Source organism: Cyrtonyx montezumae, unplaced genomic scaffold (assembly GCF_038088225.1).
Source record: "Cyrtonyx montezumae isolate F1298 unplaced genomic scaffold, pur_monq_1.0 scaffold_7, whole genome shotgun sequence".
Taxonomy (NCBI): Eukaryota; Metazoa; Chordata; class Aves; order Galliformes; family Odontophoridae; genus Cyrtonyx; species Cyrtonyx montezumae.
In genome coordinates, this window is record NW_027072078.1 from 11,206,252 (window position 1) to 11,221,854 (window position 15,603).

Below are 15,603 nucleotides of genomic sequence, written 5' to 3' on the forward strand. Positions count from 1 at the left end.
TGACCGCAAAAGTCTTGGGCAACCTCATCTGATCTCATTGCTTCTTCTTCTTTAAGCAGGAAATTGGACTGAAGACCTTCTGAGGTCTTTCCTACTGGCATTAGTCTGTGCTGTGGTAGAAATATTCACCTCATCTGTGCTGGTGTATAGGGGGAAATCTGAGCACAGAATATTTCATTTGTTAAGCCTGATTGAGACAATCACTGGACTAATTTTTCTGGTGTTGTTAGTAACCCTTCAAAAATAATGGTATTGGCAGGCAAATGAAGAAAAAAAGATTCAAGGAAAAAAGTTGGTCAAACTGGTCAAAACCAAGTGAATTTTTCAGGAAAGTTATGATTATTCTTGAAGAGAATTCTTATGTTTTTTTTATTGAAAAATCTATATAGTTAAATTGGAAAAAATTATGATATATCTAAGAGAAAGTCAAAGGCAGAGTGAACATAGCTATTATTTTTTCTAGGGTAAAAGTTTTTAAGGTTGATACTTTAATGTACTTGGCAAATGAACGATGAGATCCAGTGACTGGAAGCTATATTTAGAAAAATTTAAATGGGAAATATATCAGTTTATTTATGGTAGTATTTTAGCAAGGGTGAATATTCTGATGAACGAGCTGACTTTCCTTTTCTTGTGATCATAAAACTGAAGTGAAATAGGTTCTTTCACAAGATGCTCTTTAGTCAGACTGCTGGATTTAGTGCAAAAAGTATTTACATGTGTCACTTGATATGAAATAAGTCACAGATGGTGATGCTGGTCTTGTTTGGCCTTTGAACTGGGAATCCGTGTAAGTATGGCTGTTTAAAATAGGGTCGGAAGTATATGTAGGGGAGAACTGATGATCTTAGTTTTTGCCTAACCACCTAGCTCCAATACTATCGTAAACATGTCTTGAAGGAAGTACATGGTGCTGTCTTATCTGGCATAATTTTAGGAGATATAGCCTCACACTGTGGCTGGAAAATCAGGCATGTGTTAAAGTGGTGAAACAAGTCATGTCTGTGGGAGCAGGGGGAACTTGGTTGGAAGCATCTCTTGTGCATTTGAAAGGGCAGTGCTTATCTTTTCTGTGCAAACTTTACTTAGTAGTCTTGTGGGGGAAGGAACTTCTCTCCTCTTGAGAGAGTTGATATCTGTACTTTGGCATCCAATAACATTGTCTTTGTGACTATTAAAATAAAAATAGTTGCAACATCTTATAACTTGCTACCAGTCTGACTAAAGTAGTTTGACTTCATGCAGTTTAGTTTTTGTTAGATTAGCTGAAATGCAATGTCTAGGTTACTTCATTCACAATTCAGATTATATCAGATTCCCTTTTATCAGACTATTCACATGATAGACAAAGTGCTGGGTGAGGATGTTGTGAAATACAGAAAAGTAGCTTCATTGTGCAAGTTGATGAACCGTGATCTGTTGCTAGCATGCAAATGTGTCAGACTTTTACAGGCAGCATCTGCTTGAAGTGTCTGGGGAAACAAAAGGACCACAAACCATCCTACACCGAAAAAAGAACAGAGATCATACTTGGTGCAAGTGTAATTATCTTCTATGCTTAGCCATTCTAAATGTTTTAAAATTTAGTGTTCATGTTGTGTTAACACATATATAATTAAGTTTTAGTTTCTCATAATAAGTCCTCTATAATTCTCAGCTGACTTATTTAAAAGGTGTTTAAAAGCTTTTATATATATCTTTATTTCTCACATTGGATATTCAAGCCCTGCAGAACTTAGTAAGACTTTTTTAAAACTCCAGGTACAGGTAATTCTCTCTTAAACATTCTGTAATGCTCTTAGTGAGAGCTCTCATTGAAGAAATCAGAATGAAGGATCTCAACATCTGTGTCAGAACCCTGCACACCAGAGAAAGCAGGGAAGACATGATCATGTGTGGTTTAACTGTTGTTAGATGTCTAAAAAGGACACATATGCTTATGTTCCCAAATGTGCTGAGAAAACAGCGTGCTTGACTCTAGATACTGTCAGAATTTATTTGGAACATAAGTACATGATGTTTTCCTATGCTTTAAATTTAAAATGCTGCTATAATTCAGATTCTTAACCAGTGTGTTAATATCTACTATAGAAAAGGACAGCTAAAACATGTTTTTGTAACAGTTATTGCTGTTGTATTCTATGCACTGTTTATTTCAAGATTTTCACTGATACCTTAAGACAATGAAATCCTTTTCCAGTTAAAGCCGATGACAATAATCTATGTTTAGAAAACTCATGTTTCACATGAAGTTTGTATTCAGTGGTTTGAAGAACATGCTTATCTCTCATCTGATTATTTTAATATATTCCTCCTGTCCATTCTTCCATCATCAGCCACTTTTCAGTTTTTATCCCTTCCCAGGGTACTGCAGTCTTATGCAATAACATTCTATGCCAACCACAGAAGTGACACTTTTCAAAACACATGCTTTTAAAAGGTCTGTATTGCATTTCCGTTTACTAGACTACATCCTTTGCTATTTTCTCATTTCATCTGCCTATGACAAATGTCAATTTTCTCTTAACCCATACAGAATGATTTACATCAGCTCCTTTGTGTCTTACAGCTGTGTTTCATCACTATGCTACTTTAAATATTATAATTGTCTTTCCTCTAAACTTACTTTCTCAATTCTGTCCTGTTTGGACCCAAAGCAGTGGTGCTTGTGTTTAGTAGTTTTCACTCCAATTGTAATCTTCCATGATTCCTGTCATAGTGTGTTTTAAAAGCAGATCAAAATTTGAGTGCTTTGAAAGAACAGGATAGGAAACAAATAAATTCCATTTCATATACAGTCCTTGTGATCAGAAGGCATATTACCTGAAAAGAGAATTCTTTGTTTGTTTGTTTGTTTGTTTTAAGTAGTTGTTTTAACAGATCTTGTACATTTCTTTATCCTTCAGCATTTAGTCAACTGATTTTAAATCTTTATAATATCCCTCAAAATGTTCCACTGACAATATGCCACCATCAACTAATGTATTCTTTCCATAAATATTCAATTACAAACCAGACTGATAGAACTATCAGAATAATATTTGTTTTTATAGTGCTATGAAGTAGACTAAACCAAAAACATCGAGTAAGTTGTGAGTCAAAAAATATGAATAAGGAATAGTCCTTGTTTCCAGTTGACAATGCATGCTGCTTGTTTTTGTCAACCATGAGTGAATTCCATGTTCAATACTAGCCATATTAATCATACAGTAATAAACTTAGTTTATGGGGGTCACTGTTGTGATTATGTTGACTTCTATAGATCCTCAACAAAAAGATTCCCCTCGGTAAAATACAAAGATAATGTTTTCCTCTTTGAAAATAAGAGCTAAATTAATAAAACAAAATTAAAGAAGAAATACATGAAGTAAAAAGTTTTTTCCAGTATATCATAGAAGCTTACTGGCAGAGGCAGACAGAACAGAAAATCTTATCTACTGATCCCTCATTCTGTGTCTGAATGCTTTATTGAGACGAGAGTCACTCTTCTGGTTGGTATTCTTTGGGCCCTAGAATCACAGAGGGAAATTACCCTGAGCAAAGCTGATCTTGCTTCTCTTTTATAACAGCATCCCAATTTCTCCTCAACTATTTCTTGCTTTCTCTACTTTCACTTTCCTGTTATCACATCTCAGTGGTCTCTTATTAATTGTTTGTCTGAAATTATTAAAGGCTTTTGCTCACATTAGTCTTCAGTTCCTTTTCATCCACTTCTTAAATGAAACAATTTGTGATGTCCATGCTTGTTTTCCTCTTGTTGAGCCAAGTTTTAGATGACTTTCCAAGAATGGATATGCTCCACTGGGCAGCATCTTTCTGCATAAGGTATACTCAGGGCTCATAAACCAATTGGTGTGCAGTTAGAAATTTACCTATGTGATTTTCACTTTCAGATTTTAGGATTCTTTATTTTCTCAGACAACAGTACAAATATGCCATGTAATTGCAGTATTTTACTATTCTAGCTACAAAATTGTAGTGTCTAGACAACACCACATGTGTTTCAGCCAGGCACAGAAGCATTACTGTCCCATTTTTATTTGGCAACTGACATTTCTCCTCCTCTTCAGATTCATACAGCCGTAGTCTTAATAGAAAAGCAAAATACTATATTGCAGTTAAGATGTGAATTGATTATAAATAAAAATTCCTATTGTTATTTCCTTTGTTTCAATTGCTGTTAATTTGCTGATGCCTCTTTAGCTCTCTGAAACTTCTGTGTATAATTAAGATGACAAAGCATAATTATAATTCAATTATGCTGTCTGTTTTGAAGCTTGACCATTGGAATGCTAAACTGTGTGGGCTCACCTCCATCCAGAAGTATTTCTGAAATAAAATACTTGTTTCTGTCTCACTGAAGCCAGAAAATGAATCCGAAACCTGAAGAGTAAATGACAGGAATAAACGATGCCTTGTCAAGTGCTAAAAAAGTCTAATGAAAGTGCAGCTGCCAAATCTGACTGAAATCAGTGGCCTGTGAATTGCAATGTTCAAGGGAAAAAGTCAAAGATAATCCAGATGTTCCCAAGCAGAACACTTTGCTATACTTTTTCTTTCTGTCTGTATAAACTGGAAAAAAAAAAAGAAAGAAAAACATAATTGAGGTTATTTTGAATGCATTTTATGAAGGTTATAATTTGACCTTCAAAATGATTTAATGTGTCTAGCATATTATTTATTTCTATACTCATTACTTTAAAGGTGATTTTACATACCATTTAAAGTATAGGATTATTCATGTGAAGGAGGTTTCTTAGGATGTTTCCTTTGACAGCCACTTTTATATCCTTCCTGAAATGCTTGTCTTTTGGCAGTACATAAAGTAAATCTTGAAAATCAAAAGGAGATTTGTGCATAATTCTGGAACTGACTACCTTTTACCATTTTTTTTTTGCACATTATGCTGGATGTCGAAATATTCTAAGCTGGTGACTTGTGAATAAATCTTCATTTAAATGTTTTTTAAAGAGATATTTGATATTTTGTTCATTTTTTGATTTAAATTTGTTTTAGAGATGCACCTGTTCATTATTAATTCACTTGTTTACTCAGATAAAATAATTGCAAAATAATTTTAAATAGAGTGGTGTAGAATCATAAGTGAAAGGGGGTAAGTGTGGATTTACATGTAACAGTGTTTAGAGCCATCATTCTTTTCTGAGAAAAGGATATTCAATTTATACTTTATTGGATCAGGACCATTTATTACAAAAAAATTTGAAGTGAATGGTTTCCCTAGACCCTGTCAAACAATTAAGATCTTACAGTCTCTTAGTTGTATATGTCAGTTTTACTTTCAACTCGGTATAATTTTTTTAAACTTTTAAATTCAGTCCAGACTTTTGCACTATGTACAATCTGTGAAATAGATAGAGCATTCGTTCCAGCATGAAAATATCGAGTATCACTTTCTTTGTAATTAAAAGCCAACAAAGTACTTCAGCAAGGAGAATGTCATTTATTTCAGCAGTGAAGCAGTAGTGTTATGTATTCTGCTTCCTCTTAACTGTTTTCTTGGTTGGTTTGATTCCGAAGGTAGGTCTTGATCTTGGTTTAAAGCAGCGTATCTTTGTTAGAATTAAGGCACGTTCGCTTTATTTCAGTAAATATGCCTTTATTCTAGTAGGTAATTTGTGAAGTCGTGTGGTAAAAGTTTTGAACAAGATACTTACATGAGGAAAACATTCCTTTCAAGGGAGAAAAAGAGGAGTAGAAAAGGAGAAAGAATTCAGAAATGAATCAGCTGTGAGTGAGAAGGTTGCTGGAGAGTAAATTTGTCAGGAACATGACTTTTCCCCTTTCTCCCTCCTTTCCTTTTCTTTTGAAGGAAAAATTTCAAAGGCCTGTCTCCAGATACACAGAGGATTTTGTGCTGATTCTTCACTCCTGCAGGCATCTTAACTACAGTTTCTGTTAACATTACAGAGCCGAAGCCATACCCTGCATCCTACTGAGTGAACACTGGTGAAATACTACAGTGAAATTCAATCAAACCTTAGTAGTAGACTTTAATAGGAGGCAAATGAATGGGACAGTGTTAGGATAGTTTTTCAATTCAATCAGTGGAAAATTCTTATTCGTTTGAATGGTCTTCAGAAGGGGAGATCCTCTGAGTCCTGTTAGAGATCCTTTTGTTAATTTCAGTGGGTTACCCAAGGTAGGGGTGCTTTGCAGAGGTGTGACTTTAAACTTAAATGAGATTTTGTCAGGTGATAATTGATGTCAAATATTCACTTACCTAAATACAAACCACTTTTTCTGCGTAACCTTCTTATAAGAAAATCTCATTATTACACTTAGTTCACTTTATGCTTTTTATATGCATCTTTCACATAGCCTTTGGAATTAGACATGAGTGGTTTAATTTCATTTAAATTCTGTCTATGTGCAACGTAGGTGACTGTCAACATAATTATTGTTTCTAGTTGCCCTGTTTCAGTCTGCTTGAAAAAACACACATCATGGTGTGCATGTAGGGGACTGTGGCTGCCAGAGCCTGTTCATGGTGGCAGATGTTGGAGGTTCATCTGCTAATTTCTCCACTAGAAACAGTATAGTAGGCTTATGGTGCAATCTGGTCATTGGAGGCTCTGTTTTTTGTATGGCACAGTTTACTGAAGTAGCTTAAAAAAGAGTGTGTTTTCAATTTTGTAAAAAATTTTTGATGTATTTTAAGGCAAAAACGTTTGTTTTCCATTTGCCATTAGGAATCTATTATCTGTGATACATAATTATGTTCACAGCTTACCATAAAGGATGAGTGGTGCTTACTGAACTGCATCATTGTCCTTATTGTGGTAAAATGACTAATTTTGTTTTACCAGCTGTGACTTTGGAGGCAAGCTGAATGACAGGGAACACATGAAGTCTAGCTGATTAACATATTTCCAGCACTTAAATATATGTCATTCAGAATTCAGCAGCAGTTTTTGCTTGATAAGCTTGCTCTTGTCTTCATGTTCTAAGAAACGTTGTGCTTCTGCATGAGGTCTGTTGTGCAGACAGAATCTTGAGTCCTCACTGAACCAAAACTGCCTGTGAAAAATAAAAATGGCATCACTATCACCATAGAAGGTGCTGAATGCAAGAGTAGTACAGCTTCTCACAAGAGCAGTGCATCTGCCTAAGGGAACAGAGCATGTAGTTTTATGACTAATTTGTAATTGTAGAGTGAAAGGATAAAAGACACGAAGTTGGGAAATACATGGTTGATTACTCATCTGAATCAAATGAGAACATTTTCAAAAGACAAACCCACTTATACCCACTTTTTGAAATAATAAATCTGCTTCTCCCACTAATATATCTAATTCTCCCAATTTCTATCACTTACTGTAGAAAATGAGTCTATGTTGTCCTTTAACTTACATGTAGCCAAAGTTATTATAAGGTTGCATGCAAAGTGTTCTGATTTTGTATGCAAAGGGTAGAATAAGTTATGTCAGGAAGTTAACAAGAGGAAAATTTTAGTCTATCTGTGAATGTTTTCTGGGTATTGCAGGAGTTTTCAAGATGTTGTTAGAATTCAGTGATGTCAGAAATATAAGCTAGTACCACAAATGGCCTTAGTTTGACCTTAGCTGAACCACAGCGTTGAGACGAGTGTTGTGCTCCTCTGCAGTTGGCATCTGATAATGTTACGCGTCATTTTCTTTTTCTCTTTTAAATGATATGAATTGCAGATGTTTTAGTGGATTGTTAATTTCAAACTGCTCACAAAATAAGGCTTAAATTCTTGAACAGAGGGTCATACTTGCACACTTGGCCTAAAAGTTGGATTTGAATGATATGACAGGAGTATACTTCAGGAGGTGCCATGAAAGTGGTGACATTTTCTGCCATCACCATGAAAGACACTCTGTGGTGTCTTAGATGCACAGACTGTATGGAAGCTTAAATGACTGTCATTCCCTTTCCTGGAAAATATTTATGGTTATGATGCCAGAATAGGGTGACCCTGTTGTGCGCTTTCATTTTGATAGTGTTTTTCATGAAAAGGTACCAATACGCTTTACAGATTAGCATTAGGAATTAACATTCTGGACATGTTTGTCGGCACAGTATTTAGTGACTTAAGAACAGAGGGCTACCAATTCTATGATTTTACTATGAAAATACTAAGAACAACATTGGATATTCTGTCAACCGTACGAAACCATCAAGCTCAAGAAAACACCTGTAGTGTTACAGAATTATAGGCACCTGTATGTGTCCACAACTCACTATTTGGCACATGGCATACTTGTCCACCTCTGGAGACTGTCCAGTGAATTCTTAGTAGCTTAATGATTTATTGGTCATAACATGTTTTGTGTGGTTAAAAACATTACTTCCTCCATTAACTGTTAGCCTGCAAATTAGTAAATACATTTCCTGAATGACTTCTGCTCAGCTGGTCTGTTCTTCTGTGAGGAAATTCCACTTGTTTCCATCATAATATTTGCCAGTAATTTAGGTACCTATGTGTCTTTTTTCCTTTTTTTGAAGATGTTCTATGTAAGTTTATGAATACTGCCTCCAAACAATGTTTTTTGTAAGCACCATTGTTATCACCATGGCAAGACTTCAAGAAGAGTGTGAATAGGGAAGACAAAACTACATGTTTCCTGAACAGTAGCAGAGCTTTTGCAAAAACAAATTATTTTGCAATGGAATTCAGAATTTCATGATAAATATTCAGTAGGCAGTGTTAGTATAATTCTAAAAATAAATACATTGCACTTATAGGTAATACAGTAAAAATTTGCACTTATCAGAATGCCAATTATTAGATTTGTTTTCCTGTCAGAATAGTATTCATGCAAAATAAATACTACCAACAGAGGCCGGGCCAAGAGCCCTTTAAAGCTGTTTGCAGAGGTTATGCATGTGGATTGTGTGAACTGATAAACCATTTTCATTATAGAGAAAGATTTACCTTGTATACAGTTGGTTTTTTTTCCTCTTACGAGGGCTGCTCTGAAAATAATGCTTCCTACATGTAAATTTGATAAGAGAAGCTCATCTCAGAGATTCTGAATTTCTTCACTTTATGAAGAAAATTGTATTTCTTGAGTCTTCTATAAGAAAACAGAAAAGTAATAATGCACTCATCTCAGAAAACACGACAGCTTGCAGTGACATTAGATGACTGCATTTATTTTAAATAGATATAGATGAACAAAAATGATCCAACTATGACAAACCCATATGGTCATCTTTTTTTTAAACTGTTTTGTTTGAAAGTAATTGTTACATGTAATTTGAATCAGTTTTTGAAAAATTCAAGACCACTAAGCAGATCAACACTAATTTATATTGTATTTATGCTGTTTGCCTTTTTGTATTTTTCCAAGTAGTAGTAGTAGAAGCATCCAAGTGGATGTTTCCAAGTAGTGTATTGCTGTCAGATGTATCCCTAGTGTAAACAAGGCAATTCATGAAACACCCAGACTGTTACTGGGTGTTTCTATTTTTGAATAAATTATGAGATTTTTTTTGTCACATCAGTAATGTGTGACCTATGGAATTGAGCCATCAAATGCAGCAAAAGATAAGTTATTAAAGCTTTATGAAATGAAAGGTTAATTTTAAGATATTAAATAGGTTTCAATACTTACTGTGTGTTAGAAGAAACTTCTGGGAGGTAATAATACAGTTTGCAGTTCATGAATACTTCTTGCTATAGGCTGGTCCACTGAAATTTAGTCCACTTAACATGACAAATAGGCCTTACTCTGTATGTTTATGTAATTTAACTGTAATAGTCAGAAGTGAATCATATACCAAATAACATGGAACTGATCAGTGTTTCAGATAATGCTTGTAGAAGAGACAATACTGTGCTAAATGTCATTTTAAAAATAATATCTATTTTTAATAGCATTTACAGCACGGAGACTTTATCTCTGAAGTCATCCAAACTGATGGAGATCTGGATGGAAATCTCACTGTATACTGACAATTTGGTACCTATTATTATAATAATAGCCATACTTAAAAAGCTCATGGTCAGTATCAATGATCTGCGGTAAAGAGCCTAAGGAGTGTGATGGCTAGGTTAATCTTCCAATCTAAGTTGATCCTTTCTGAGTCAGGCTGAATTAAAAGGGAAATGTTGCAAAGCATACTGTGAGCTATACTGACTGCCAGCTTCAAAGATATTGACATAAAAGGAGAAGGACATGAAAAGAGTGAAATTGTCAATGAAAAAGCAGCAGCAAGAGAAAATGAACAGGCATCTGAAGGACATTACTTACTCCTTCATCGTTTTAGCCCTTGTGGCAGCAATATCATTTTTTGTTGACTACCTCTGAGAAAATTCTTCTGAACATTAACGTTCTAAACCCCAAAACTTTGTTTTTCAGAAACCCTCCTCCTACTTTGCTACATCCTGAAAAATGGTGCAGAGGATTCAACCATTTCATTTCACAGTGAGTATTTTCTTTTAAAACTAGCTTATTCAGGAAGGTCTACGCGTGTCAAGCTGAAAGCAGAATTTGTTTTACGGAATTGTTGCAGGTTTTTATTTCAATATTCATAGATTCTAGACTTTTTCAGATGTTGAAAGCTATTCATTAGTTCTGTCTTCTCACATAATTTGTTTCACAGCTTCTCCAAACTCCTTAGTTGGCTTGCCTCTTGACTTCTTGATAGAGTTGGGACATCTTTATAAATATTACTGATTTCCTTGATGCTTTTGTGGAGGAGCTTTGTGTCAAGGAGAAAAAGGGTTTTTAAGAGATTTTTAGGGTTCATTAGGATTTAATTGTGACCTGATAAAGCTTGAATTGTATAAAATGGGATATAATATCGAACACTGGGAAGTATCTGCTGTTCAGATAAGTAAATACTTAGAACACTGTTCGCCAGTACTGACTTTCCAAGATAGATTTGAAAAACCTGTAGATTTCCATTTCTAATCTACTGTGTATTGGTGTATCTACAGTTTCTTGTGGAGTGGTACTACATTTATTCCTAACAACTTTTTCAGTTAGTTTTGTAATAGTATCTTCCCATTTTAGAATAATTTAAGAATAAAAAGATTAATGCAACTTCCATTATTTTTTTTAATATTCCACTTAATCATTAAGATGTTTAAATTGATTAGGAGGGTTAGTCAAAATATATTGCTTGGTCTGCAGCAGAAAACTGTTTCAATCACTACCGCACTGTGGCTTAGGACCTCTTCCAGTGTAAGTAGCATTCTCCATGACATTTTTCCATTCTTGTGTATGTTTTATTAAGGCTGTTGTGATACAGAGGTTACAAAATATTTTTTTATGGGGACTTGGATTTATACTAGTGGATTTTCTAGAAAGAAAAAAATTTACAATGAAGCACTGGTCATACAACCGCAAATCTGTTACTGATAATTGGCTCATTTATGTGCATTAGTTACATATTTGATGATGCCTACTCTGTGACAGCTTAGTTATGATAAATTAGAAGAATGATTTTATAAATTCCATACTGCCTTTTATACATATGTTGGTACCTTGGCCGATGTTTCCATCACCCCTTGTGATGAGTGGTTAGCTTTAGACTAATTTCATTATCTACCTCATTCCTGATGGATAATGTCATTTGCATAACAAGCTTATCTGGTTCAAGTTGTGGGCCAGACCTTGTACTGACAAAAAACAAGTATTCATCTGTTCCTAAGCATATTTCTGACTTCAGTTCTACTGATACAATAATTTTATCTATGCCAAGATTGGCAATCCTAGCCATTTTAACCTTTTCCCACTCCCCTCACACCCTGGATGTTTTTCACCGTCTCAAGAGGAATTTTAGTTATAAATGCTTTCTCCTACGTTGGAGTGATTTGCAACATGACTGGGCTGGAAGTTTCAGTTTACTTTCATAGGTAACTCTTTAGACTGTTAAAACAATATATTATTTTTTCTTAAGTCTGTATTTTTATCTGTGATTGTACTGCTCCAAGAAAGATGTTACTGCAATAGCATATTTATTTGAGATACATACTTAAAAAATCTCAGTGTAGAGCAGGCCAAGGTAGTTAATAGCTTGTTGAATTTATTTTTCTACTTGTTGAGCTTGACTCAAGAGGAGGACTGTAATGTGTGTAGCTAATATTCTGTTTTATAAAATAGAGGAGATGTAACTTCAGCCAAGCCATGTTTGTCAGCTCAATTTGTATGTGGTATCTACTGAGATACACACAGCACGTTGCATAGCTTAAAATACATCAGTAAGGTTCTGTGCCTGCCTGTTTATCAATACTAATGTGATTGTCCGTGAAGAGCATGGCTGCTCCACTCATAATGTGAGAAAGAATTAATTATCTGTTTATTTTTAAATACTTGTCAATAGAGATTACCATTCCTACAAGGCTGAGTAAATAACCACCTCAGTTGTTGGATGATTGGCTTGTAAGAACATTAGACTTTTACCTATGTTCAAATATAATACCAGTTTTGAAGAGTACTTTCTGTCTATAAACGTTTGTGAAGTTAATTTTTTGATAGCTACAGCATAGGTATTAATGTTCTCTCAAGATTAAAATGTCTACCACCATTTCAGATGTAAAGTAATTCAGAATTCATTCATGAAGTAATATAGATTGTATGATAAAATGAATTTTTCAAAAGTCACTAAAATTAGTCTGTATGACACAAATAATATTCTTGTCAGTTTAAATCTTGACTGATCTCGAGGGGTAGATAGAAAAGTTAAAATAGTCTTGGAGCAGGATACAATTTTTTTTTTTACATTTTTTTGTATTTTTTTACATTTTTATATTTACATTACATCACAAAATGATAATCTTAATGAAAATGACCAATGGTATCTCCAGAGACAGACATTCTCCTTTTAAATTTATTTAATCAGTGATGAGCTATTATGGTTCTTTGAATTAGCCTTTCATGAACTGGAAGGACTTCAGGAATTAAGAAAATCAGAAAGTAGTAAAGCCACAATGTGAAATTACAGGATTTATGGTCATCATTTATCATCAGAAAGTAAAATTTACTTCAGCAATGATATTGTGAATAGAATACAAATTTAATTCTCAGTCTCAGTAATCTTAATTTTTGCACCCATTTTTAAAAAGCCTTACAAGTTGCATTTCATATTGTTGAGTTTACATCAGAGTAATTCAATTAACAAATCATACAGATTTGTAAGTGCTCTGAATGAGTTAATTTTTTTCACAATCTAAGCAGCTGTTTAGTGGCATTCTGTTATTATTACATAAAGACACTTCTACTGTCTCTGCCACTGAGAACATGATATGTGGTTGACATATTTCATTAATTTCACAGTGTTAGAAAGACCAAGAGATTTGCAAATGAGAGAAAGATGCAGATTACTACATGTAAAATTGCTGCCAAATCTGTAAATTTTCCATTTTATTAATGACTGTAGACTTTGGGAATCTATATGGATAAATTGTACTTCCTGACAAAAGAGCTCCAACACTTTTGGGTATTGCATGAGACATTTTTATACAGATGAATGATCATATATAATGGATACAATTATTATTAGCTTTTTAATGAGTGTTTTTAGGAAAAAGCCACAATTTTACATAAAAGCAAGAAATACCCATGTAAGTTTGAAGTTTTTTTGACCCTGCTGATGATCATGCTACATTATATGGGTGTCATAGCATCTAGATCTTTCTCTAAGCAGACTGCCGAGTTCCTTATCATTATTGATAAGCAGTTATTCTCTTGGTTTCTTTCATTTGCGTATTTGTTGGCTTGCTATTCCCAACATAAAAACAAACAAAAAACCCTGCAGTTTATTGCTTACTAAGGATAGCGTAGAAAGATGTGCATCTGTATTATAGTGACAAGTCTATTTGGGAAGCATTAGTAATTTTAGAAATAATATGCTACATAAGAGATTGTAGAATGAACTGCCGTGTCTACTCAGCCCAAATGAGGCCAGAAAACCTGTTGTATTTGAATCTGTAGAAGAGAGAGAAATCTATTTGCTACACGTGATTTTACAATTTCAAAGTTGACTGAACCTTTCATAGGTTTCAAGTGTGTGTTCTAAATTACACTCTGTGGTGCTTGATGTTAAAAATGAAATAGAAAGAAGATTTGTTTAGAAAACAGGTGCTGGTGACATTTCTGTATTAAAGTGTTGGTCTCATTGCTAGGTAAGGTTCGTTATTTATGACATTTGCTACCAAAAAGCAGATCAATAAAGATATAAACATGTTCTGAACATCAGAATTTATGTTAAGCAAGTGATAATTGACTACTTTGTCATAAATTCAGTCTTTCATCCTAGCAGCAGAAAGATGAGTAAAATCCTTGTTATTTATCATGGCATGCTCATTCAAGACTAGAGATCTGTTTTGCTTATAACATATCCTCAGTGCCAGCATTCAGTTTTTCCAGAGATGCAGCTCTATATAGCTCTGAAGATAAGATTATTTGTATCCTGTGTGTCCCACTGAATTAGGACCAAAACCAGAAATGCTGTTGGCAGAACTGTCATGGGTTTTTAGATCATTTTTTGCTAATGAGTGACCTGCAGCAGTGGAGGATGGGCAGACCCATTCCTAGGAGGCTTCAGGGCAGCAGGCACATCCTTTTGTCATTCTGAATGGAACACAGGCCGTGGCTGCTCTCTGTCACCTCTCTTCTGCATGTGACTGATCAGTGTTTGCTACAGCTACATGTGGTACAGAGATAGGAAGTGCAGTCAGTGTGCTGGAGCAGAGCATTTTAGTCAGTTAAAAACAATCAGGGTGTTCAGGATGTTAACTGTCTTGATCTGAAAAGTTCTTATGCATTAAAGATTATTCTTGTTTTCTTCAGAGATGCTGAGTTTTGGGTTCTCTTTTTTTTTTGTTTCCTTTCCAAGAAAGAATTAAGCATGTCTAAGGAGACTAATGAATATAATGCACCATCATAGCAATGAATGCATGCTACAATATCCCTAAATGCTCATGACAGTAAACAGATTAGGACATTAGAATTCTGGACAAAAACAACATCTGATAAATAGTACTGGAGAACGAGGTCTGTTGTGTACACAGATAAGAGCATGCTTTATCACACCAACATGCCATTGTTTAATTTTACATGAGCATCATTGTTCAGACATAACATGATGTTTATGTCTATGCATTTTCTCTAGGAGGGAGGCTGCATATGACAGGTTGCAAAACCAAGTGCATCAGTAAATCCTCAGAAGGAATAACATAATCTATACAAATACTAATTTAATAGCGGCCAGCAATCAATATAGTGGTAGCAGTAATCCTCAAATAATTGTGATTTTTCTCTGCTTAAGTATTTAGTACTTACTACAGGTGTGCAAGATGATAGTTTTTTTTCTTGTTTTACTTTGTCCACTAGAGTTCATGGAGAAGCCCTTATCAGCTATCACTTCTGGTCATTTGCTCTGCTGATTTCGCTCTGGTTTAGTTGTCCAAATTCTGTCCTGGGAAAGGCTCCATATTTACAATAACCACTTCAACTAGAATTCATTTTCTAAACGTTCATTTCAGTATGTTCAATGGAACCTGTTTTATTATGAACTTAATTAGGAAGTCCAATAGTGTGAAGGAAAACAGTATGCGTTGGCACCACATGTGTCTTCCACATACAGTGTAAGACACATTTGCTGTCC

General features: G+C 34.6%; 1 protein-coding gene and 1 long non-coding RNA gene across 2 annotated transcripts in view; one reads left to right on the top strand and one right to left on the bottom strand.

Moving 5' to 3' along the window:
- The window catches only part of LOC136057974 (uncharacterized), a 204,265-nt gene extending 194,370 nt beyond the window's left edge, over nt 1–9,895 (bottom strand). The window contains exon 1 of the long non-coding RNA XR_010623094.1: nt 9,884–9,895. This is a non-coding gene — a long non-coding RNA (uncharacterized LOC136057974). The remainder of the gene's footprint in view (nt 1–9,883) is intronic.
- MYO3B (myosin IIIB) overlaps nt 1–15,603 on the top strand; it is a 162,781-nt gene that overhangs the window by 29,625 nt on the left and 117,553 nt on the right. The window contains exon 7 of the mRNA XM_065751107.1: nt 10,350–10,415. Within this exon, the coding sequence (XP_065607179.1) occupies nt 10,350–10,415 (66 nt within the window). The remainder of the gene's footprint in view (nt 1–10,349; nt 10,416–15,603) is intronic.